The sequence below is a fragment of the Lineus longissimus genome, chromosome 8 (assembly GCF_910592395.1).
Source record: "Lineus longissimus chromosome 8, tnLinLong1.2, whole genome shotgun sequence".
Lineage (NCBI taxonomy): Eukaryota > Metazoa > Nemertea > Pilidiophora > Heteronemertea > Lineidae > Lineus > Lineus longissimus.
In genome coordinates, this window is record NC_088315.1 from 482,667 (window position 1) to 508,839 (window position 26,173).

At 42.5% G+C, this 26,173-nt stretch overlaps 2 protein-coding genes across 4 annotated transcripts; both read left to right on the forward strand.

Annotated features, from left to right (window-relative positions):
* The first annotated feature begins 533 nt into the window (after nucleotides 1-533).
* On the forward strand, nucleotides 534-9,564 carry LOC135492821 (CD82 antigen-like). Its single transcript, XM_064779470.1, has 7 exons — nucleotides 534-796; nucleotides 2,422-2,634; nucleotides 6,650-6,835; nucleotides 7,182-7,238; nucleotides 8,017-8,178; nucleotides 8,724-8,807; nucleotides 8,991-9,564. Exons 1-7 carry the CDS (start codon nucleotides 740-742, stop codon nucleotides 9,066-9,068), a joined length of 837 nt encoding a protein of 278 aa, XP_064635540.1. The 5' UTR covers nucleotides 534-739; the 3' UTR covers nucleotides 9,069-9,564.
* A 4,846-nt stretch (nucleotides 9,565-14,410) lies between these two features.
* LOC135492390 (NADH-cytochrome b5 reductase 3-like) lies at nucleotides 14,411-22,112 on the forward strand. Of its 3 annotated transcripts, XM_064778844.1 has the most exons (9): nucleotides 14,411-14,492; nucleotides 16,472-16,627; nucleotides 18,641-18,778; nucleotides 19,023-19,095; nucleotides 19,342-19,448; nucleotides 19,665-19,881; nucleotides 20,179-20,264; nucleotides 20,504-20,603; nucleotides 20,834-22,112. In XM_064778844.1, exons 1-9 carry the CDS (start codon nucleotides 14,460-14,462, stop codon nucleotides 21,007-21,009), a joined length of 1,086 nt encoding a protein of 361 aa, XP_064634914.1. In that variant the 5' UTR covers nucleotides 14,411-14,459; the 3' UTR covers nucleotides 21,010-22,112. The 3 variants fall into 3 exon arrangements, with proteins under 3 accessions (XP_064634914.1, XP_064634915.1, XP_064634916.1); XM_064778845.1 differs by lacking the exon at nucleotides 16,472-16,627; XM_064778846.1 differs by lacking the exons at nucleotides 14,411-14,492; nucleotides 16,472-16,627 and adding an exon at nucleotides 17,384-17,532.
* The last annotated feature ends 4,061 nt before the right edge of the window (nucleotides 22,113-26,173 follow it).

The following is a 26,173-nucleotide window of genomic DNA, read 5'->3' on the forward strand; positions in this document are numbered from 1 at the left end:
GCGGTCGAGAGAAACGGAGGCCTGCAATTGATGGATTTCGTTGTTCATGGCGTTTTTCGGCACAGAATTTGTTTTTGGAAAACCTACTTGACTTAACCTGCTAACACCGCAATCTAGTCCTGAAGCACTTCCTTTTTGACCGCTGCCCTTGTTATATTACACACGTGGATGGAGTAAGGCAAGTTAGACGACACCTGGCCTGCTTGGAATCTAACGGCGACCGTGACGATCGGACCAGGGACCTCTTGACCGCCAGTCGAGATTGCGAGTCATTAGACCACAGCGGCTCCCTGTTCTTGCGTTTATATTATCAACTGTGGCGCAGTAAGCACTTGCTCACAAAACTAAGCGGGTCAGATCAGTGATTATGATAATCCACTTGTTTCATGTTACAAATGTGATGTCAAAAACATGAGACCAGTTTTCCTGCAAACTCCGCATTCAAATGCACTGATAAAATCAACACTCGAATCCGATTGCTCTAATTGGCCATCAATATAGGTCACGTAATCGGTTTCTTGACGTCAGCAAAGCACGATTGGTGTCATTTTCTACTTTTCTATTTCATGCAGAGACTACTTTCGACTACCATTGTTCTAAGTGATTACAGATTCATTACTCGATCTCATATCCTGCTTTTATAACAAGGAAGTACCTGTGCTCCTGTCTCCCAAGGAATAACAGTGGCCACAAGTCCCATTTTCTAAAAGATCTCAACCACACACTCGGGAGGATCAAAATGAACTGCTTTACGTGTTCCAAATATTTCTTAGTCTTTTTCAATTTCATTTTTTGGGTGAGTATTTATGAGATCAATGACATGCCAGATGCCTGGAGGAGTCCCGATAGTAATCTTATGTTACAAATCATTTTCAGCGGCGCTTTTATCAGGAGGGGTGGGGGGGGGGGTTGTGATAACTCCATAGTTTTGCATTGTCAGGTTAATGTAGGTCTATACTATCACGGGATTGATAAGATCGATCTAGTGACTGGGCGTGTTCAGCTTGTCGAGTTCTATCTTATGTGCATGACACAGAATTCGTGAAACGCGACCCAAATTCAAAGGATCGCTCTCATCTTATCGTCTTATCAATCTTGATTGCTGTGTGCAGTACACCATTCTCCATCTACTGCCGTACACACAGGCCTCCAATCATACCTCTTGAACACATTCCACTAATTAGGCCTTGTGCAAGATTTGTACAAATTTTAGGTCATGCAACTTGTTAGGAAATGTTACTGCATGCCAACTTCCTTCATTCTTGATTCATGATGAACTGGACAAATATAATGTCAAATTGACTTTTCAAGTCTTGAGTAAGCGTAATTTGAAAACTTTCCATAGCTTGAAAGAGAGGGCTTATGGCGTACTAAAATAGAGAGGCATTAAAACTTCGACTAGAAAAGTATCTGGTCGTTGTTAAGAAGAGAGGTAACACTCATCGTCAAGTTAACATCTGTAGTGGTAATCATCGCCAAAAGAAGTAACATTGTCATCGCCGAGAGAAACAAGTAAAAGCATTTACAGTTAGCAATCATCCCCAAAAAAATAGGATTGTTCTGGTTAGAACGAGTCAACACACCAAGTGGAAGTCATATCAAAGCGAAAGCAATATGATTTGCGTCACCATCACCAGCAGTTCCTCTTCGACATAGATGGCCTTAGAGTAACCTTCGACATAGATGGCCTTAGAGTAACCTTCGACATAGATGGCCTTAGAGTAACCCATCAGCAGTAGATGTGATGAGTTAACAATTCATGGAGCAAATAAGCCTAATAGGTTTTCGCTTAACTACTTATGGGACCAAAGTTTAAACGTTTAAATAATTGGTTTCATTAAGAAGTGTCATCCTATCATTATTGTATCAAAACTAAATACATGTTGAAATGACAACTGTTATTAATAGGCCTATGTCTTTAACAGCGATATTGGAGTTTTTGATGACTCACATGTGGCGGGGAAAAGGCGATACCAAAATATCTCAATCATGAATTCAGTTTGATATGATCTTGGATGTCATCTATACTGCTATGATATAGACAGATCGACCCATAAGTTTATCACTGTCCTGATAGAATGAGGACACTGAGGGCGCCCCTGAGCTACCGATGACGATGCGGCACCTCCTGGTTCTGAAAAGGTCACTTATCGCTCTGCCTGTCCTTCAAACGAATGTCGACATCAAACGACAATCAAGAAGTCATAATGAAAGTAGAAACACCTCACAGGGTAAAGGAGAGTCAACACACAGTGCAGTCCCAATTGACAATCATGATGATATCAAGGAAGTGATATACATTTTGCAACAGCTATTTCGCATAGTTATCGGTATTTATACAAGAGACATTTGTATAAAACCAACTCGTCCAATATTACAGTTTTAAATCTGTTTGATCAACATCATCTTTTTTATTTCCAGTTATCAGGCGGTTTGCTTCTTGCCCTGGGAATATGGCTGAAAGTAGACCCAAGCATTCTAGAGAAGGTCTCGTTTATAGAAATCACAGGCGCGGACCAGTTCTACCTCAGTACTGCCGCCATTATCATGATAACTGTGGGGGCTATAGTCACTGTTGTCGGTTTCTTCGGGTGCTGTGGAGCTATTCGTGAGAGCAAATGCTTGCTGGGAATGGTAAGTTGGCAGATCTAGGTAACTCCTTACTGGTGACTGCAAGCTATTAGTACTGTATCAATCTTTGGGTTTCTAGCTATACGCGAGCTATTTTTGCTAGGAGTTGCAGTTCGATCACTATAGATCTGGGCAACTCCTTACGGGTTTAGAACGAGCGCTAGGTGTGAGTAATATATTCACTGTGACGTGTTTGCAGTTTTAGGCAAAAACGCATCATGTTTAGGAAGGGTAAGTCGTTATACTAAAACCTTGGCAGTGCCCTTATAGGAGTATCGGATGATCGTAAGCTTTGGGTGCTATTTACTGTGATTCGTTCAGGTGCTATGGAGCGATCCGTGGGAGCAAATGCATGACAGAACAAGCAAGTCGGAACACTATGTCTTGTTACCCTTCTTGGGGTATTTTTCCTTCCTTCAGTACCAGCATCTGATGATGAATAGCAGCGGATATGTCTTGGCTTCTTCTTTCTTTTTCATCAACTCTTCAAGTCATCATCATTCACCTTGTCCGTCTCCAGGTTGTACTCATTTCTCAATTGCAATGAAAGTGGAGAGGAAGAGAAATGGATGAGACAAATTCATAATACACATTCTGTAACATTATTAATTGCTTCATGATAAATTCATTGATTTCTGATATCATCTTGGTCAACACCTTCAAACATTCGTGATCAAAATCCTGTGATAGCTCGTACTTGAAATGTCTTGAACCTTCATATTCCACAAACACCCAAAACAAAAGGAATCAAGTGAATGTTTTACCTACCAAATGACTGCAAGTAAGAAACGGGAACTTCTGAAATGTAATATTTAGGTTCAAATCTCAGATTTCCCTCCTGGCATTCTGGGTGACCTTCATAGCCATCTTCGCTACATCTTCTGTCGAGTTCCACTCATCGAGAAGGTTCTTCTCATCGCGATTTGATGAAAAAATGTCAGAATCCGAGTTTGCTGAAATGTAGGTTGAGAAATCATAGCTCATCCTCCACTTATTTTCCACAATGATCTTTTTATGTACATTTTTATCATTTCAAACACTTTTGGAGTTAATAGTAATACATGTAGTTATAGAACGTTGTTGTCCAGGTCGCCCACATCGGTTTGCTGTCCGAATCCTAGAGTTCGAGCCTCAAAACTACAATTCGGAGGACATCTCTTACATCAAAGAGGGTTTAGAGGGCGCGAAGGCCAATATGAGGAGAGCATCAAGGCCTGAGTCAACACACGTTTTCCTATTAGAAGAATTGTCTAGGTGCCACTGGTATAAACATACACACTCTGAACTACCAAACAGCCCTCGACAGTTCAGGTTGTCTGAATCTCTAATGCAATGACTCTCGAGAGCTAGAGGCACTGCTTGGCACCTACAATAGAGGAATTGTTTCTAGTGAACAGGAAATTTGTTGGGGGGGGGGGGGGTCAAGTTGATGCATTCGCCTATATGTTGTCCTAACTCTGTTGGCAAATTCATCCCCTGCTGCATAATACAAAGGGATGTGAGAAATGGCTGTGTGTCCCGTAGCCACTGAACGACCCATGCAGTACAAGGGCTAGGCAAAGAGGCCAATGAGGCCTGCCAGTTGTGCCACGTCCATGCCTAGGACCTACTGGTAGCCCACTTGAAAGCATGGGTGTGCGGCTGGCCCGAATTCGTGCATATATGTACATGCAATACACACATCATCATGCACATTCACATTGTCTAAACACGATGGACAGCCCTGGATCGACTGGGTCACTGTCTGCAGAACTTGCAAAACTTCATCTTAGCGAATCTTCCAGTACACTTACCATGAGGCTCTAATTCGGATGGAGCGAATTCTTCATCAGCGACCGCTACTGCACAGAGTGTGTTCAGAACGTGTTGACTCGGTGTTCAGAACATGTTGGCTCGGTGTTCTGAACGTGTTGACTCGGTGTTCAGAACGTGTTGACTCTGTGTTCTGAACACTTTCCAAGTGTTTTCACTTTATATGGAATGAGGGCAAGCTGTGAATTCTAGTTACATGTAGTTTGCGTGCTCTTGAGTTGTTCATGAGAGCAAATGTATGTTAGGAGCAAAAGGTCTTGACATCTCCTCATGGCTTCACTGAGACTATTACCAATTGATGGTGTGCGGTTTATAGTTATTTTACAGAACAAACATTGACACTTCTACTTTAAAATGATGCCTTTCAATTAACGGAACCAGTAATCTTAAAGAAAAATGCCTGTGAAAAACTTCTACGCCTTCTCTATACATGGCTGCTTCTGCTTATTCATGTATCACAGCATTTTCTCAACCCAAAAAAAAGCCAAGGCGAATCATTGAATATCTGGGAAACCGCAGCAAATGTGACATAACTTTTGAGGTTATGGACTCATAAATTCAGACTTTTTTCTTATCATGATATTTTCAAACTGTTTCTATAATGGGCAATTCATTTTGAAACAGGGAAATTCCCCTTTAAGAGGTAAGGTTAGATAACTGCACTTATCTTTCCCGTTTTATGTAATTTATGAGGAGTTACTGACCAAAAAAATTACTTTTTGCCAAAATATAATCATTACCGATACCACCGCAGCTTTTGACTGGATTTTAGAGAAAGAAAACTTTTGTGTCTGCTATTTACTGCCCGTTTATGCTCTTGTTGTGTTTCCAGTGGCAAATGTAGCAAACAAATAAATCGGGCTGCTTTAAACGTTGAATTGTTTCCAAATTGCTTAAATTTCAGATGGAGGGTGTCCAGTTATTTAATGATGTACAGTATAGTTGTGAATCATTGTGTATTGCAAGATAAATTTGAATATCATTTTTTGTGATTAGAGTCGACAGAATTAATCGGGGATTATAAGCAAGAGCTAGGGAGTCAAATAAGTATGTTAGTCTTCGAGTATGCACAGTTCAGAGTTGGTTGTTCGTTGGGTTTTATTTAGTTTTGATGTACTGATAGAGAGGAAAGATTCCAATCTGTGACTTCTTGTAACTAATATGGCCTAACCGTCTCGATCATGCCTCCGACACAGGCCAAAAGATTGTAAGAAGGAATCCACAGATGTCCACATGCAGAGGAATCTTCGAGCCCTCTTTGGGTTTCTCACTCCCTTTTCTGCCTGAACCCTTTCACAATGCTTTGACCCCTTCCTGACACTTGAGGCCTGTGGCTATAATGTTGCACTGTGGGGGGGGGGGGCAATCTGCCCCCAAAGGTCAAGGAGGATTTGGGGCCGCAGGGCCCTTGGTCTTACGTATTGCCCAATTACGTAGGCCTATGAATTTGAACAATGCCGATGAGTAGGCCTATATCATGACATAGATGGTACAAAGCAATAAACTGACTTACCGAAATCTTCTTCATGGGCGATGGCCGATGATGATGACAGATATGTCTATCGTTTGCTCGAATTCGGTATCATACCTGATGCGATGCGAATGTTTTATCGTATACCACAACATGAATATGAATATCCACTTCCTCTACAACGAAAGAAAGCGAGTCATCCCACGTGTTCAAGAAAGTTAGCAAAGCTCAATATATCACGAAAGCTATACATACATTCAGTGATACATGTACTTCACAATGTAACGTTCTCTGCACTCCCCGTCAGTGTATCACAACAGTCAACAAATTTAGGCCTACCTTCGACTGTTCAAATCATGATGATAACCATCATCATCTTCATCATCTCACCACTACACAATGTAAATCGCCACTGATTACATCAAAGATGAAAGATTGGCCGCACCCGGAAGTAGGCCTACCCAGTCTCACACACCAGTTTTTCGGAGCGCAGGTTCTCATTTTCACGTACAGTTTCTGTTATGCACTTGGCAACAAGTGTTCATAGCCGTAAGGTCAGATACATAAACACCATGACAATGAGGGCCTAAGTTTCATGCATATAGGTGTACGTGTATAGAAACTGCTCTCTGTCCCTAATTGTCAGTGGACTGCGATATCAGTTTCTATAGAAATCAGATTATATAGGCCTAGGCCTATGCCAAAATTATTGAATCATTTGCTTCTTCTTTCCAGTACATCAGCTTTTTAGTGTTGATCATCCTGATAGAGATAGCTGTGGGAGTTTTGGGCGTGTTGATGCTGTTCGTCTACAAGGCTGAGACTGAGGATATCCTCAGAGGCGGAATGTTGACAGCCATGGACAGTTATGGCAAAGACGATGAGGCGGTGACAAAGGGATGGGATTTTATCCAACAAGAGGTATCCTACTTATATATCACTTGAAAGCCTATAGGCCACCCTACTAGCGTCAGGCGCGGATCCAGGGGGCAAACCATACTCATGCCCCGCCCCTATTTCATGACAAAAATTTACCATGAAACTTAGAACACACCGGAAATTTTGTTGAGAAATGCAGTGCACGCCCTATCTTTGTCCGGATCCTCTGCCGACTTATCGGCTGTGAATCGTCCTGAAGTATCCCATTATTACTAGGTCCTATGACGGAGAACCTTTAGATGTCACTTAAAGGTTATCCTCCCCAGCCCCCCCCCCCCCCCCGCCGCTCATGCATGATCAGTACCACAATTTCTATATGTAATTTCAGTTCGTATGCTGTGGTACCAACGGACCAATAGACTGGGAAAATAAGACCAGCATACTGGTAAGTCCAACCTCAGTGAAAATACACTGGAATTGCCAGTTTTCTGGGAAAGGCCGAAACCTTCTTTCAACTAACCTAATATCACAATAATACAGTGCATGATGTTTTTACATAAATCACTTTTACAATACATGTACTATAAACTTGATTAAACAATTACATGTAACTCCTACAATTTTCTGAACAAGATTTAACGAATATCTTGTTGTCTTGTCATAATGAACAATATCTGAAAATACCAAATAAAAACAACCAGAGCATTGAATCATCTTATCATGGCACACAACGAATAAACTTTTTGACAAATATCGGGTTTATGAGCACACTGGGGCCCAAAGAGATTTACAAATATACATGTATACAGGCAGAAATAGGTGGACAACATGAACTACCTTGAGACTGGACAATACTGCACTGGAGGCAGGTGGGCTGAACGGAAAGTTCCTGTCGACGTACAGTTTACCATAAGGCCGTGTGGATACTTCGAATTCGTGCACGAATGAATTTATTTCGATGGGAAATGCGAACTGCACTGGCGTATTGGAAGTGGCAGCGAGCCCGCACGGTAACCCGAAATAGAACAGTCCGATATTTCGTGGCTGGTGAAATTGAGGGTTGTGATTAAGGAGTTCACCCCGCAAAAATGTGAACAAATATCCGGACGAGTCTATTGTGACCCGCAACACACTAGTTCTTATTTGTTCAGTTGATCATTACAACACCACCTAACGACCCCACCCATTAACCCATGCTCTCACTGAAGCAATCTTCACTTCAGAATTTAACAGTACCGGGCGTTCCCTATTCCTGCTGCGTCCATGGTGAGACGTTTGACAAAGACAATCAGCGATATGTTGCAAATAACTACACGGTGTGTCAGAAGGAAGCTGGCGAAATATTCAAATTTAATAAAACAGATGTCAAATACGTATACAAAAATGTAAGTATGAGGGGATCAATTACTCAAGGTGCCTTTTCAGTCAGAGTGCGGACACGAAATTCAAGATGGTCGCCATAGTGGCCATGTTTGAGAGCCGACGACGACATGACTTTTGGTTCAAATAATAGTTGGTTCTAACCACGGACAAACACACAACCACGGGCCCTGGCCCACGGAGCCATCGGAACGGCGAGAGACATAAGACCATGCAGAGCGGTTGCTGTTTTGTGTCATAACTGCAAGTTTTTCCCTTCCACTTCCTTGTTCTCTTCCTTTTCTTGTGGGTTCGACATCGAATGTGGCGTTTAGTAATTCGTGAGCCCTGCAAAGGATGGGCGGTCATGAAGCAGCTTCTTCTAGTTCTTCTCGCCCCGTAGTTTGATGTCTGGCCAGTAGCTCTCGCACACCGCCAGTAAGAGATGTCACACGAGGATATCGAATGGAATCTGGCATTCAATACTCTTTATTGATCTTAGTCTTGGCGAGTACCATTACGACGACGGGCGTAAACCGACTGACCGAACATCTTTCTTTTTGTCTTCCAGGGTTGTTATGCTTCCATTCAGACCTTTCTAACGGAGAGTAGCATCACCATAGCGGCTGTTGGACTTGGTATTGCTTTATTAGAGGTAAGAACGTCTGTCATGGATTGTTTTAAAGGGAACACTCTGTTTCGAAATTGTCAATTTTAGAGAAGTTTTGCAAACACCGAAAAATGAGTTTTCTCGAAGATATCTTAGCGCTCAGTGTGGACGCATTGCAAACATGTTTTAATTGCCAAACTAACTGGTAGTGGGCTTCTTTTTCTTTAGATCTTCGGATTGGTGCTAGCGTGCTGCGTGTGTTGCCAGATCAACAAAGGAACATATTCATACAACAATTATGATTAATGACTCTATCATCCTTGACTCTAATCAATCATAAGCATCTCTGAACAAGTTATAACAATCATGTAGTTGTCAAAGTGACACATAGCATAGCGTTCTTCATTGGTCCAATGTCATAGTCATTTGGTTTGAAAGTGTCCAAGGGTCCGCGAAACACAGGATTCTAGAAACTATTTACGGTCATCACCTCCGTAGACCCATATACCATAATCTGTCAGAATACAATGGGGCCAGATATTTTTCCAGGGGATATTTTCTCCTTCCTAACCGGTATAGATTATGACTGCGATTTAAGCGCTGATAAAGGTGACATTCATGCCTATGACATGTATATAGGTTGGCATGTATATATGAGCTATTAGATTGTGCATTGGTATATTATTCTCTGACGGAAGAGCAAGTGTGGGGACACTGTGAAGGCAGAGACAACTGGTTTGTATATCCGTGTATTATTCACTTGTACATACTGTTTTGAATGCGAATAAATATTTTTTGGTTATCACAAGTATTGCCTGTACGTTTTGGTAATTTCTAAGGAACAACCATATCTGGAGGACAGTTTTAACATCCCTCGGCGTCTCTAGTTCGAGACTTTCACCATTAAAAATCTTGCAAGACCAATCCATCTAATTTAGTCCATGAGACCAGTCGGAAACTGTCCTGAGAGCTCCACCTTTTTACAAAAACGATGAGAGAGTAGAGACAGTCCAAATCGGCCCTGCCGGCAGCTCCAGGGTCTTGGCCAAGCGGTGTGACAGATGAGACAGTCACAATCAGACCAAAGCTGCCCTGGCAGCTCCAGGGTCTTGGCCAAGCGGTGTGACAGATGAGACAGTCACAATCAGACCAAAGCTGCCCTGGCAGCTCCAGGGTCTTGGCCAAGCGGTGTGACAGATGAGACAGTCACAATCAGACCAAAGCTTGCCTGGCGGCTCCAGGGTCTTGGCCAAGCGGTGTGACAGATGAGACAGTCACAATCAGACCAAAGCTGCCCTGGCAGCTCCAGGGTCTTGGCCAAGCGGTGTGACAGATGAGACAGTCACAATCAGACCAAAGCTGCCCTGGCAGCTCCAGGGTCTTGGCCAAGCGGTGTGACAGATGAGACAGTCACAATCAGACCAAAGCTTGCCTGGCGGCTCCAGGGTCTTGGCCAAGCGGTGTGACAGATGAGACAGTCACAATCAGACCAAAGCTGCCCTGGCAGCTCCAGGGTCTTGGCCAAGCGGTGTGACAGATGAGACAGTCACAATCAGACCAAAGCTGGCCTGGCAGCTCCAGGGTCTTGGCCAAGCGGTGTGACAGATGAGACAGTCACAATCAGACCAAAGCTGGCCTGGCAGCTCCAGGGTCTTGGCCAAGCGGTGTGACAGAAGAGACAGTCACAATCAGACCAAAGCTGCCCTGGCAGCTCCAGGGTCTTGGCCAAGCGGTGTGACAGATGAGACAGTCACAATCAGACCAAAGCTGCCCTGGTGGCTCCAGGGTCTTGGCCAAGCGGTGTGACAGATCAGACAGTCACAATCAGACCAAAGCTGCCCTGGCAGCTCCAGGGTCTTGGCCAAGCGGTGTGACAGATGAGACAGTCACAATCAGACCAAAGCTTGCCTGGCAGCTCCAGGGTCTTGGCCAAGCGGTGTGACAGATGAGACAGTCACAATCAGACTAAAGCTTGCCTGGCGGCTCCAGGGTCTTGGCCAAGCGGTGTGACAGATGAGACAGTCACAATCAGACTAAAGCTTGCCTGGCGGCTCCAGGGTCTTGGCCAAGCGGTGTGACAGATGAGACAGTCACAATCAGACCAAAGCTGGCCTGGCAGCTCCAGGGTCTTGGCCAAGCGGTGTGACAGATGAGACAGTCACAATCAGACCAAAGCTGGCCTGGCGGCTTGACATTTTTAAGACTAAGAGAATGTGACAACCAGGCCAAATCCAACCGGACGTCTTGCCAATACGATAAGAGAGATCTTCACTGCCTCACAGAACACACGACCGCTACAAGAATTGTAAAATCTCTTTAGTCTTTATTGGTGCTGCCATCCGAGCTCAGAAAGTACAACTAGTACTCTGCTCCTTTGTCACAACCTGACGAGATGAGCCTCAAGTAGGACATGAAGAAATTGAAGACATACATGTAGTGCCATCCTTCAATGTCACAACATATACATTACTGTCACCAATCTCTACAAGTTTACCATGCATGGAGAATAACGATGTGACAAATAATACAACACCGAATATACTGAAATGTTCATTACATTTATTTATACAATATACATGTAGTACATTTACAAATGATTTCAATGAATGTTTGAAAATACAGCTAATGCAAATTTAAATTGTTCCCGCAACACAATAATCTGACAGTATTTGAAAAAAAAAGTCTGCTTGACTCACTATTGCTGCATTGACAGACACCCAAGGTGAAACCTACAGATGGCAGAAAATATCTCCAGCACCATAAGTTTTCATCTATAGTCTTCAATTTGACTTTCGTATGACTGCAGAGGACCCAAGCTGTCAGACTGAGCCGTGCCTACATCACCATCTCCATGCATACCGTAGCTGTGAGCTCAGTAAGACAAGACTAGGAGGACTCCACCATCAAACTCTACTGCAGACCTCAGCTGACTTGATTGAGGTGTGAGTTCATTATTCCTTCAGATGTTTTGAAGACTTTAGCATGGCCAGACAGACTTCGGTAGACCATATTATAGTTCTCTCCTTGACATTGCAGGTTTCCCCCTGCCAGCCTTGACCATGCTACTGCCAGAATAAGATACTGAATGCCATGGCAACACAGCACACTGCCACATATGGACTTTTTCTCTCACCTGGAATAACAAATTGATTTTAAAGGTAAAATGAAGAAGCCAGATAACAAGTGGGAGAAAGAAAGAAATTGCCTGATCCACTAAAAACCGTGTTGGTTTTGTTTCTCCAGATGCTTAGTATTGGTTCTTGCAATTAGAAACAGCACAATTGTATCATCAAATTCACTACACATGAAGCAAATAATTACCAATTCTGGCACATTTCCAAAAAATTCCAAGAAGTCTGAAATAAAGAATAGAGAAATAAAGTGATTTAGGAAGAAATTGAAATAATCGCCCAGGTACTTAGGTAGAACATCCACATTCCGATAGAAATCTCATCTATTCCTAGCACTGCATGGAGAGTTGAACAAATGTCAATTTTAATACCTGATTTCTGAACACTAATGCTCATGCTGTCTTCGGTGGAGAGATAAACCTCAATAATATGAATATAATTTTAGTCTGACAAGATATCTGCAACTATGCCCTAGGCTTAGCTCATCAACTTGCTGATACACTTACCCCTCCTTATTTCGGTCCAATAGACTAGGTACTATAGATCTCAGATAAGCACACGTGCAGATTAGGAGTAAAACCACTGTCAGTAAACTTTGGAAATTGAATAAAGCAGACTGAAACGAGAAAAAGAATAGGCATGATGTATATTCACTGAGGGCAATATGCATAATTTGGCCATAATTCAATTAAACATAAATTGTTAAAAATTGTAAGGAAAAATCGGGTAATCCTTTATCTTTTATTTTTAGCATCTAACCACAGGTTTTTAATTTCTTGTATGCCTAGGCCCAATAGGCCTAGTCTTCTCCAAGATGTTGAGAAATCTTGAAAATCGCTCTCAAATTCATAATTTCTGATGGTTTGATGACGTTGCGTCACTCATGACACAACTTGTCCGCCAGTGCATTTCATTGCATTTAGGCCAGCAGAGGAAAGTATCTTACTGCAACGTCAACATTTCTGGTATGGTTGTAGTCAGAACAAAGTTTTGAATGGATTAAAACGGTGGGACAAGCTGGGAAGATTCATTTGAGGTAGGTTTCATCAATATAAATTGTAAAATAGAGGCCTATCAATCATGCCTATGCCCATCCATTCCATGGCTTACCAGTCAGAACGGCCCCTGGCCTTGGTCAAAACGGCCCTGCTTTAATAGAGTCAAAACGGCCCCGGGTCAAAACGGCCCTGGGTAGTTTAGTGGTAGTTAGGGGTGGCCAGGGCCTTGAGCAGAGGGGAGTTGAGGGTGTCAGCTGATAGTATTCCATCCTGAGGAAATCTTTTCAAGAGATACTTTTAAAGTCTTTGATGGCAGGGTCTATAGAGCAAGCGCAAGTATAGTTCAAATTACAGTGCTCTGGACACGACATGTTTTTTAGTCAGAAGGGTGTGGGGTATCTGTCAACTACCCTGTTAACTCCCAGTGACAGGAAGGAACAGAAACTACTCTCTGCTCAACTACCCTCTGCTCAAGGCCCTGGCCACCCCTAACTACCACTAAACTATCCAGGGCCGCTTTGACCCGGGGCCGTTTAGACTCTATTAAAGCAGGGCCGTTTTGACTCTATTAAAGCAGGGCCGTTTTGACCAGCCAGGGGCAGTTCCGACTTGATAACCCATTCCATGCCATCATCATGGCCCACTTCACGAATCACGTCGGATAAAACCAAAGACTATGATTAATGAGAACGACGGATCAGCTTGATTATCCCCAGTAATGTAGAGGGAAACTATTACAATCAATTGCGACGAATAACTTTATTCACTTCTATCTCTTAATTGATGAAAATAGATCTTTATTTCGTGTCGACGTGGAAATGCCTACCATCTTCCACCATTACCGCAGCCGACGAAATTTCATAACGGCTGATTTGATTGGATAACAATTTTATTTCTGTAAATTTCATCCAATCGAAATGGCCTTTACAAATTTATGTAAGATATTATTGGTAGATGGCGACACTTCCCTAGAATTTGGGCGATTTGTTACATCCTCGATGTACACTTCGAATGATGTCGAAGTTCTACTAGAGATAACAGGTGACGCTACCTTTAGTTCATAACGTGGGAAATACGATGCTAAGACAAGGGGAGAGTTGAGAATGGGGGAGAATTCAAGGGGAGAATTCAAGGGGAGAATTCAAGGGGAGAATTCAAGGGGAGAATTCAAAGGGGAGAATTCAAGTACAAGGTATAAGGTTATTTAGGGCGTTCATGTTTGGCCGGAGATTTTCTGCAATTCGACTCCCGTCCCCCGTTCCCCCGAGGCCGAAGTGGTGTCTCACTGCTTGAAGGGATTTGGGTCATATTTTCCCCAAACAGCTTCTCTTCATCGGGTTGCTGCTCTAAGGGTTCTGCGACTCCTTACACTAGGCTAGGAAATTCTTCCAGGCCTAGTCTCTCGAAGTTGACGGTCTTAGGGGAGCGAGGCTAATTCGTATTTCCCACGTTATGAACTGATGGTGGCCAAGGCCTTGGATGGTGGCGTCACCTGTTATTTGTAGGAGAACTTCGACATCCTTCGAAGTGTACATCGAAGATGTAACAAATAGCGGAATTTGGAGAAGATGGCCCTCGGTCTTTCAAGTCAAGTAACTTTGGTAGGGCCTAGGTTTTGCTAAAATATCAGTATATTTACTAACTTCTAATCATATCATATTGTATAAACCTTTTGCCTATAGTTTGATCTGACATTTGGTGCTTGACAGTGGAAGAAAACGCTATTTTGTTTTGGATGAAAATTTGTCCTGATCCACTCTCCTCTCTAGGCCTCGACTCTAATCTACTCTCTAGGCCCCCTAGGCCTAGGCCTACTAGCCACTAGCCAGTATTCATTATGAATAGGCCTACCGCCTTTATTTTTGGCCTAACTGCAGAATAGCCGGGACAGCAGTAGCTCTGTACAGTATGTACACTCTCTCCCTCTGTACATTATGTACACATTCCTATCATTTTAGCACAGTGACTGACACTGACAGTGTCCCGGGTATTCTGCAGTTGCTCATTTTTTATCGGTCATCCTAAACAGCGTCCACCAGTGTCCACCAGGTTTAAAGTCCGGTATAAAGTCATAAAAATAAAATTTCCTGACATTTTGTGTGTAAAATAAGGCCAAGGGAGCTATAGAGTATAGACCCTTTGGCTTTGCAATGACGTCACGATGTCGGCCATGTTGGGGGCCAGATATAACGTGATGACGTCGGCTTTCTTCGCGGCCATCTTAGAGGGCATTGTGACGCATAATGCAAAGCGTCTATGACTATAGGCTAGACCATATGCGAAAATAAATTTCGGTCATCTTTTCACAGGCATCGTAAGTTTACCATGACATAAAAGTCATGTTCTAAATCAAATCATCACCAAAAGCATTCATAATATCATGAACATTGAAAGGTATGGACAACTTGAAGTGAATTGCTTGAATAAGCTTGTATATTTTTACTTTTATGCCATGATGGTATTGGTATTGGTAAACAAACGTTGCCTGTGGAAAGGGTCGTTTCAAAATGGTCGAAATTTTTTTTTGCAGGGTGTCTATTGTCTAAAATCACCAGGCTCCTGTAGTATTTGTATTTGGAAGCCCTATCATTTCCTCCAAGTTAAATCAAACATGGCCACAGACTGGGTGGTGGACGCTGGTACATTATAGACAACAACTCACTAATCCAGCACACAAATGTCATGAAACGTTCAGGAAATGTGGAAAATGCCTGCTTATTTTGTTTATGGCCATTAGATTTTATTTTGATGACTTTAATGCTTTTAAACCTGGTGGACGCTGGTGGACGCTGGTGGACGCTGTTTAGTATGACCCCCAGGAACCTATTCTGTAACACACGAAAATACACATTAAGTACGTTTCATGGCTCCTGTTTCGAAGCGAAAAATCAGTTAAACTCTAAAGCAGGAATAAGCATGCTGCACGCTTTCTTATCATGATGGCATGAGGGCGTGGCCGGGACCGGGGGAGGCATTTTTACCTTCATTGCTAGTGGTACAACACTGCCCACAAATCAGGATACAGAGAAGTCATGCCAGTCGGTGATGGGCCATCTCGATGGGAGGCTATGTTCTTGATGAAATGTGGGCACTGCCGATGATGATAGACGAATTCGAGGAAGTTAGTTTTGGCGCTGACCAGTCGTGTGTTTCACCTTGAACAAAGGATCGCCGTGTCTTCTGGCATTGTCCAAAGTCGGCTTAGGCCTTCTGACGTGCTCCGAGTGTGCGCATTTGATCTATTTGGCACTGATTCGTCTTCTTTGACTTCGTCTCTAGTCGGCTTGGTACTATCATGGAGGTATCCATGGAACCAACTGTTGGTTGTTGGCCGTTGTCTTCCAAAATTGCTAAATCAAGAACAATCTGTCTGTAATGATGAAGTCAACATAAAATTGCAACATACAATTTGTTTATCATTGAAAATGAAGGTCATTTAAAACTAAACTATGTAAGCATCCTACCTAATGCCACCAAGAAAAAGCCCTCACAGTTACGAAACTGATGTGTAGATTAAAACCACTTTAATCTTTGTGGCATAGCTCTCCTCCAGTATTCAACCTGTAGCATTTTTTTCCAGGGAGCTCTGGCTCTTCTGTGGTCATTTTTACTGCTGCATGGTGTGTGTGCCGATGCAGACACTGAGAGTCATGACAGTCACACTGAAACTAAAAAAAGCACCGACCACCAAACTGAGGATATAAAAAAAGGTGGAAAGGGAGGCGGGGCTGTTTTGGTAATTATGACTTTTACTATCACCTTCTGCTGGAGAAGTATCTGGTATCCACTGCCTGTAGTGCCCAAATAACTGATATCCTTCCCATTATCCAGTGCCCAAAGCATATGATATTCAGGGAGACATTACATGGTTTTGGTCTTTGTTTTTACTTGCTAAGTTTTAGTAAGCTATGTCCTATGCAATCATCTTGTATGTAGTCCACCTCTATTGCGCCTAATTTAGGGAGTGGGTGTAGCATGCTAGCTTGATAAAATGCAGGATCTAGATGAGTTTTAAAACAAATGCTGTGTTGTAGTACACATAGGTAATAAATATTGTTCAGCTTTGCAAATAATCAATACTCCTGCTCAAGAGCGAAGAATCTAATTGAGACTACACAATGATTCTGATGACAACATGATTCATTGCAAGAACATATTCATCATTCCTGTCTGTTCGAGGATGGGACATCCTCTCTTGTAATGGGTTGGGGGGTGGAGAGAGTCTGCTTAGCCTGTAGATTACTGTATGAATGATTACTGCTTGTCTAGACTTGCAAAAAAAGTCGAGTCATACTGACCAGGCACTGGTGTTATTTGCTGTGTGATAACATAAGCACAGAAACTAAAGATTATGTAAGCCTATGCCTACAAGTATGTAGTATCAGACAACTACTGATCCAAACCTGCCAAACTTTCCTAAACAATCGATGGTGTGAGACCAATTGACATGATTGGCATGTTCGGTGTCCTCTCATGTAATGACGTCATTCGACTGGTTGAACCTTTGAGTCGGACTATGGCAGTTTTTCCATCAAGTAGGCCTACCACACAGTAAGGACTAAAAGTGGTTCAGACAACCTTCTCAACACTGACATTTTTTGGAAAGTTCTTGCTTTGGGCTAAGACAAGATGTTGTTTTTGGTAAGATTTGAAGATTAAACTGTTGTTTATGGGGATCCACCTGAACTGGATGTGTCGCGCCTCTCTAAAGTTCCTTCGTTCCTTCTGCCTCAGATGAGAGGAATTATACATAGTTCCAGCCATCATAGTCATGCAGCTGCCAGTACCATCAACCATAGACAGACAATCCTCTCCTGGTCTTGATTGTCATTGCATGAATGAACGTCTGGCGAAACTAATCATCCCTCATGGAAATCAATATTCCATACTTTCTGTCCGCAGCAGATTGCAGATGTTGGCCTGTTTTATTATAATGATAGTATGCACTGCATAAATATCATTGCTCCAAATAACTGCATTGAAAGAGGTTGAAAGCTTGATGTGACCTGTGAAGTCTATTGACACTACACTTGGCCTGAATAGTAGACGAGATTTCAGGCCAAGTGCTAAGATCAGCAAAAGCATGTGTCCCACTGAGGCAAATTGTTTGAAATGACCTTGGCGTTTTTAAAATTGTCCCCTATAATATAAACTGACTTTTCAAGAAATCACTGAATGCTATGGTATTGACTGATTATTGTGTGTTTTTAAAGGCCTAAGTTGTTGCTTTATAACATTGACTAACGTAACATTAACTTCTATTTAATAGTATGTTATTGGTTGAATTCGTCTTTTCTTAGTTTTAGTAAGGTTCCATTAATTTGCTTTGCAACACATAAAGTGTGATTCTTCCAGTACGGCATGTAGGTTTAGAAATACCACTCTTATTACATTCCTACCTCATTCATTGCATGGTTGAGATGAAGGAGTTATAACAATGAGTGTCTCTTGAGTATTTAACAGTCTTCTGGAGATTGTCTCCCAATATCTAATCTACAGGGTGGCCCAGAAAACTTTTTCCTCACACAATGTTCATATAGACAAGTCAACAAGATTTGTGAAAACCCTGTCCAAACCACATTGAAATCAGTCTGGTATTTTGGGAGTTATCACAAGTCAGGTGTTGATATTAATATGAGCTGGACTGTACATGGCTCGGTGCTCGACACCATTGTGAATGATCACCAAGGAAGAAAACCTTGCACATGATACATTTTCTCTGATTTTCTTGTTATTGTTGTGTTTGCAGGGGGTCTCCCTTGTGTTAGGTGCCGGGGTCGCTATCGGCATCGCACTCTGGCTGAAGAGCAAGTTTACCAAGAAGTCTCCCCTGAAGGCTCTCATAGATTCTACAGTCAAGTACCCACTCAGGCTCGTTGATAAGGAGGTTAGTACATTCTTGATTTCGTGAACTCCGTGTAACATGTCGAATGTAAATGCTCAATTGAAATCTACAGTAAAGACGACTCTTGTGTCAAAGTCTGTTTCAGCAGTTTCTGCAAGTTCTAACTGTAAATTTTGTTGTAAGTTTTGAAACGAAAAAAGCTTTGAATATTGAACAACTTTGTTGAAAAGAGCCCTCCCTTCATTCGTCTTCTTAGTTTGCAAGTGAGTCTCTTCCTCTTTGACAGGAAATCAGCCATGATACGAGGCGGTTCCGCTTTGCTCTTCCATCTCCAAAACACATTCTTGGTCTTCCAGTCGGTAAGTGGCCATCTCCAAGAACCTACAATTTCTACAGTTAGTTTGCTCTATTTGTATCTTCCATCATATAGGGGGATGCTGCAGGGACGAAGATTCGTTCTCAAAAATCATATCATCTTGGTTTTACTTGGGAGAGGCCTATTCTGTCATTCCGAGGACTGAAAAAAGCAGTGTTTCAACTAACATTAGTAACAAGATTTGTCCTGTTCTGAAGCCACTAATACATGTTGGTGTTTCGTTTACTAGGTCAACATATCTACCTAAGCGCTAGGATTGACGGCTCCCTGGTTGTCCGACCGTACACCCCAGTAACCAGTGATGATGATGCAGGCTACATGGACCTGGTCATTAAGGTAAACAACTTACTTGTAACAGTGCTGCCCAATATTGATGGTGTCGAGTCTGTGTCACTGTGCGCACAGGACAGGAGAGGCACTGACCTCTATATGTGAGAATAAGCCGTTAGAGCAAATATCCAGAAACTGAAGAGAAGTCGTTTCTTCTAAAGTTTCTACTCAGTAGTCAAGTGAAATACTTGATATGTTCACAATATTGCTACCTTTTGGCAGGTGTACTTCAAGAATGTGCATCCCAAGTTCCCAGAGGGCGGTAAGATGTCTCAGCATCTCAACAATATGGACATCAATGACTACATCGACGTGAGGGGACCGAGTGGAAACTTGATCTATGAAGGAGAAGGTGTCTTCTCAATCTCGAGCAAGGACAAGAAGCTTCCAGCAAGGAAGGTCAAGGCCAAGAACATTGGAATGATTGCTGGTGGAACTGGTAAGTTTGGTGAAAATAGGCTTATGAACTTGGAACTGTCAGGACGACTACAAATGTATGTGTGGACATGATACATTCAACAATTCAGTGCATTCTTATCACACTCTTTTATGGGTTTGATAATGGAAGTTGCGGCCGCTTTTGAGTGTACACTCCCAATGTGGTGAGACACTGAGCATGCTTGAGTCGACTCTCAAAGGTTCGTAGGTTTATTTATGTTCCTACAAAGCTGGCTTGACTGCTAGAACGAGGTAAGCAAAGTTGAGTGTTAAACTTAACTCTTTTGTTCTGTTTCAGGAATCACCCCAATGCTTCAGCTGGTCCGTCAAGTATTCAAGGAGAATACTGATGATATCAACTTATGGCTACTCTTCGCTAACCAGGTAGGTGGAGTGCAGTATCTAAGTCATACATGAGGACAGGCCCTTAAAGTTGTCATGCGCAAGAACCACTGGATCTTCTTCAGCATTTGCTCTGCACTTGGATGAGTGTTCTCGAGAGAGAGTAGGATATTCCTAAAGGTGGGATGAGCTTTTCTACATGCCATTACCATCTTCTCACTCGAATGTGTCCCCACTCCAAAACATTCTCTAGTTCTAGTCTTCATTGTGTTACTCTTCAGACTGAAAATGACATTCTGCTGAGGGCTGAATTGGAAGAGGTTGAATCGGAGAACCGTGACCGCTTCAAGCTCTGGTACACTGTGGACAAAGCCCCTGAATGTAAGTTAGGAAGTTTGCTGCGCTTCACTAGGGCTTACTGTTTTTACAGGAGTTATGCCCTTCCAACCCAATGCTAAAGGATTGACAAAATGATATCAACTGATCATTGAAGATTTTGGTCCTTTTGGACTTTAAATTAATCAATTCGTGGATTGTTATGAAAGCCAATGAGAGTCCCTCAATTGGTTACAGCACAATGTGTACTCAGCTCTACTCATTATGCATTCCAGCTGGTTGGACATACAGCGAGGGCTTCGTCAACGACACCATAATCAAGGAGCACCTTCCCCCACCCGGGGCAGACACCCTCATCCTGATGTGTGGCCCACCGCCAATGATCAACTTTGCCTGTCTACCAAACCTCGACAAGCTGGGTTATGATAATGACATGAGATTCGCATACTAAATACCAGAAATACATTGAACTGTATAAAGCTTAGTGATTCTCTTTTGACCAAACAAACAGACTGAGTAATTAGATCTTACTTGTCACTGTGTAACAAGTTGCAATCTTCATCAGTTGACCATACAACTTTTCACAACTACAGTGAACCTCTTATTAGGACACCCTTGGGCCTGATAAATGTTGTCCTTTGGGAAGTGTCCTGATTACAGAGGTTTAATTGAATAGAAATGACTAAGTTGGGATCAAAATCAGAGGTTTTAATCACTCGAGTTTGTTTTGTACAAAATGATTAATTGATTACAATGACCCTTGTCATGAAGGTTGCCTTCCCGTGTCGTACTTAAAGGGAAGTTACAGAATCATTTGGCTCCTTCAATTTCCACTATTTTGTAAGAAAATACGAGAGTGTTGAAATAATATAGATTATGAATCTAGCTTGGGTGATATGAATCAACTGCACTGCTTTTTAACTGTAATGGTGACATGAACTTAACTTGTGGGCTTAATGTGCTAAACTTCTACCTGTACTCTTGTCGCTGGGTTCTGAAATATAAACTACATGTATAGCTTTGTTGAGGGCAGAATCGTATTGTTATTTTCTCTAAGAGTCCGATGAGTGACTCCCAGTATGAGTGACTCTCAGTTGTTAAATGCATGTTTGTGGTTGCTAGGCACCTAAGGTGTTGGACATAAAATACACATTACTTATTAACTAGATTGGTTGAGGTGGATAAAAATAGTTTTAAATGTGTTTGGTGAGATTGTGAATATGGAGAAGTCTAATCCTGTCAATACTTTCTCTCAAAAAGGCTGAGCCAACAAAGACCGTTTGAACTGAGTAGAATTGGTCTTGTTACATTCCCCTCTTGTGCAACCAAGAGGCTCCATGTATTAATTCTTAATTGTATTTATACGTAATCACTTTCAGCTTTGGTAAGATCTTTGGTTCACCGTGAGGGGAGTCTATACAATAGCCCTGTTTTCTCATCACTCAAGTCAATGTCAGTAGAAATAACCGAGTTGTTATACACTCCTTACATTGTCATTGTCTTATCTATTTATGTTAATTTCAATAATTACATTAAAATCCTTGTATCATTTGACATGTCATTTTTCTTTGAGTTATGTTGCGTGCAGAGGATTTGCTCATGTTGGAACGATACTTCTATTGCCAGTTGATATCTGTTGCGTCCATTGCTGGACGAGTGTCTAGGTCTTCGTAGATTGTGGGATTGCACCATTTTCCACTCTTGGCTTCCAGCAGTTGGGACCGGTATTTTCAGTTCTGTGGTTAAATATTACATTGGGCAACTCAAGTTAGTTGCCGCCCCCAAGTGTAAACTCCAGTCGTCTCACGGATCAATTGGCACATTCAATGAAGGAATTCTGTCAGGACTTCATTCTCATAATGAACAGAGTTGGCAATTGTGACTGGAGGTGTCCACAGAATTCATGGGGCAAACTCGGAGGCTTCCCCGCAGTGAATTCTCATGCAAATAAGTTACATAACTGAAAAAATGTAACATGCACTACTTCAACCGTGGCTCTATGTTGGATATCAACTGGGGAGGACCATGTTCTTCAGAAATGACTTCTGCCAATGAGGCAGTTGACTGGCCTGGTCCTTCCCTCCAATGGATGTTCCATGTACCTGGTGCGCCTTGTCCCCAATGATGCCATTGCTTTGATGCAGGGTGTGTCAGTAACATGGTGCACCATGTCTTTTCTAAATGCAGTGCCCTCTCCCTTCATAGCGCACCACGTTGGCATTGTTGCTATAGAGTGTACCAATTCTTTGCTGGATGTGCCATGTCCCTTACTCTGTCTGATCTGGATGTGTAATCTCCCAACAAAGTGCACCATTCTACAGGGTGGACCATTTCTCTACAGGGTGTGCCATGTTTCTACTGGATGTGCCTTGTCTATACAGGGTGTGAGACGTAGCTACAGGGTGTACCACGTGCCATCTGAACCATTCTACAGGGTGGACAGCTTACAGCTTACTGAACAGTGAAAGACTCTGATACAGTTTCTGTCCTCAGATATCTATGCATCAAACACTCTTTTCGTGCTCAGACATTTCAGTGTCTTTCAATCAAGACAATTTCAGTTTTACGTAATGTTGATGGGTCAATGTACTTATATCCAAGATGACGGCTTGCCCCGAATTAGTTACTTGGAAATGGGGACAAGTTTAATTTTTTCATGGTCGTACAGCCACAGACACAGCTCCTGGGTGAGTTCAGAGTACGGACTCATGCATATTGATCAAGCAGGTGCTGCCATATTCAAGGTTCGGACAGCTCCTGGGAGAGTTTCAGTGTGTATGTAGTGGGTGCAGCCATACAGGTCGGGACAACTGCTGGGCAAGTTTACAGTGGGGACCTATGGTGCTGCCATATTGATTGTAGGGACAGCTTCTGGTAGTGTTTACAGTACTAGGTACCAGTACACGAGACAGAATGGGCTTGTGCTGCTTATTCAAGGTTCGGACACCTCTTGGGTGAGTTTACAGTAGGGACCTATATAAAATGATGGAGTCAGTAGGTGCTACCATATTGGGGGGGGGGGGGGGGGGGTTCAGACCACTCCTGGGCGGGTTTACAGTAGAGGCATGAATTTACGTGAAAAATTTTAACAGAAGAACACACAACAAAATTCAAATGACATGACATACAGCATACTGGTAGTTTATTATCAAGGTAACTTGTATGTTTACTGTACATTCAGTTATAAACAATATCAGCAGAGAAAATACAATTACAGTCATCTCAAAAAACAACATTTAAAAAGTTGATTAGACCAAAGAATTGGCTCCATGTTTACCAGTAAGAAAATTGTATTTCTGATTTGCAGCTTGGTAACTGAGATTGTGTCATCTTCCTCGAGAGAGAGACCAGTGAGTGCCTAACCTTAGATACGTTGCGCCTACACCTACCACATTCACTGGTCCCCATCCTATCACTAAAGCCTACTCTAACGACAAGGTCTGGACGGCACTTTCTGCCTGTCAAGGTAATAATGCTATCAGAACCTGGTATCTTAAAACTCGCAGAAAAATCTTTGATTCATAGCAGCAACTATTTCATCATGTGATACAGTCGGGGTTATTTCATAATGTGCCAGGTGGATGCAGGTAGGAAGTTCATGCAAGGTAAAGGCAATTAGAGTGCTTGGCAGGTCAGGAGAGTTAAGTTGGGAAGAGGGGCAGTGCAGTCAGTGCGGGCAGTTATGGTGGTGAGGGAGAATGATATAACCCTGACAGTACCAAACATGAAACAGTTGCAAAGATAAGAGAATAAAAAATATCTCTTTAAAAAGTATCTTTTCTGATTTCAAAGAAAGCATTTTGCATGTGTCTGTGATGCACAGTGGTTGACACTTTGTAATGTGTGAATCTGTCAGCACAAACCTGTGCTCTGGGTAAACTCCATGCTCAAAGATCTCACGTTGGGCTTGGCTGTCTTCCTTGAGTGTGCAAGTGGGGCCATCGGCATTCAACGATTCAATAGGCTCTGGAAAAATGCTGAAAGATGCAACATGATTACTCAAACAGGGCTAGAGCATAAACTGGTCTGATCAGAGAGATTGCAGCTTAGTATCAATTGCCAGACGCTGGTACCACAGTCTGCTCTATTAGAGGACGATTAAAAGCTTACTTCTCACCTACTCTTGAAACCAACACAATGTCTGTGCTCATTAAGAAACTCAAGCCTCAGAGATCTTATCTCGGTTGTCTTGCCTTTGTGGACTATGTTGGCCATCGGCATTCAATGATCCATGGCAATCAAAATATCTGAAGTGATGCTGAAAGCTGCAACATGATTAACTGAACCAGGACTGAAGCATTTTTTTTCCTGAACAGAGAGACGGAGGAAACACAGTCGACTCACTATCTGTACTATTACTAGAGAACTACTCTGGACTCTTGGGTCTTTGCGAGATTAGTTTTCTCTGCAACCCGAGACGGAATGATGAGCATCTCATGTTCAACTTGCTTTCATTTCGCAGTCAGTTTATTAGTTACCACTTTATGCCTTAGAGGGGGCAGAATGGTACTGTTTAGACAAGAAGTCTCTCCAACAGCTACAAGTATCTCTTCAAAAACATCTCAGCAACACGTTCGACCCAGGTAATCTGTCAGCTGGCTGATGAGTAGGTTGGGAATTGTGTGTGATCAGTTCTCTCAAAGACACCCAAGACAAGGATTAAAATCTTGTGTTTAATGGCGAACAAATGCTTGCCCTTTTCGAAGACACCCTTTCAGGAATCTTGTTCCCACGGGGGTGACTGGCTCTTCCACCCTTCCCCCGCTCTCCCCTTGCGGACATATCATTAGATAAAGCCAGGTCCTAGAGATCACGGTGGAGTGTCAACAAAAATTGCAAGCAGATGCCAGGGAGACCACTATCTGACATCCATAACAGCCTACTTCCCTCTTCAGCTAGTTACAGTCGGTGTGACACAACAGGCGGGATAGTGGTTGCCAAACGTTTTTGATTGATTGATTTATAACATCATTTGAAATTATATTTTACGTGGTATCAAGAGAACACTGATAAGTCAACATCAAGTTCTTAATCAAGTTCTTAATTTCAGTGTTACCTGACCACAAAAGCTTTACAGGGTGGTTCAAACAACTTGTTCAGACAAGAAGTCCGGTGACCAGATTTGGCTGGTTTCTTCAGTGTGATCACTGCCGGCCAAGGCGCGGTCAAAAGTGTTGCACTAAACATGTAGGATGAATCAGTACATTAAGTACCTGAACTGTTCGAAACTGAGAGTCAAATAAAAAGATCGCCAAGAAACTACATCAACATTTCGGGCATGCATCAGCAGAAAAGTTTAAGAAACTGATGTCTGATTCTTGGCTCAAAGATATACTGATGATGTGACATCACATCATGTGGGTCTTTGAAAGATTAGTTTTCTCTGCATCTGTTCTGATCATTTGGAAAGTGGAAAGAAGTTGTACTCGCCCAACTTAGAGTAGCTCACATCCAAGTTGACCTGCCTCGAGTCTTGGCCTGCGGAAAAATCCAGAAGAAACTCATTCAAAGAGAAAAATGGGAACAGAAATATTCAACTGTTGAAAGGTTCAAGAATCTCCTGCTGAATAAGCTGAACAAGTCAACTTCAGATTTAGGTCTTCAAATTTCGATTC

Bases quoted from the DNA above. Each gene is read 5' to 3' on its own strand.
- LOC135492821 (XM_064779470.1), top strand. From the start codon at position 740: ATGAACTGCTTTACGTGTTCCAAATATTTCTTAGTCTTTTTCAATTTC. The intron at 7,239-8,016 runs GTAAGTCCAACC...TCTTCACTTCAG, and splicing joins AAAATAAGACCAGCATACTG to AATTTAACAGTACCGGGCGT. The intron at 8,808-8,990 runs GTAAGAACGTCT...CTTTTTCTTTAG, and splicing joins TTGGTATTGCTTTATTAGAG to ATCTTCGGATTGGTGCTAGC.
- LOC135492390 (XM_064778844.1), top strand. From the start codon at position 14,460: ATGGCCCTCGGTCTTTCAAGTCAAGTAACTTTG. The intron at 14,493-16,471 runs GTAGGGCCTAGG...ATTTTTTTCCAG, and splicing joins TTTCAAGTCAAGTAACTTTG to GGAGCTCTGGCTCTTCTGTG. The intron at 16,628-18,640 runs GTAATTATGACT...TTGTGTTTGCAG, and splicing joins AGGGAGGCGGGGCTGTTTTG to GGGGTCTCCCTTGTGTTAGG.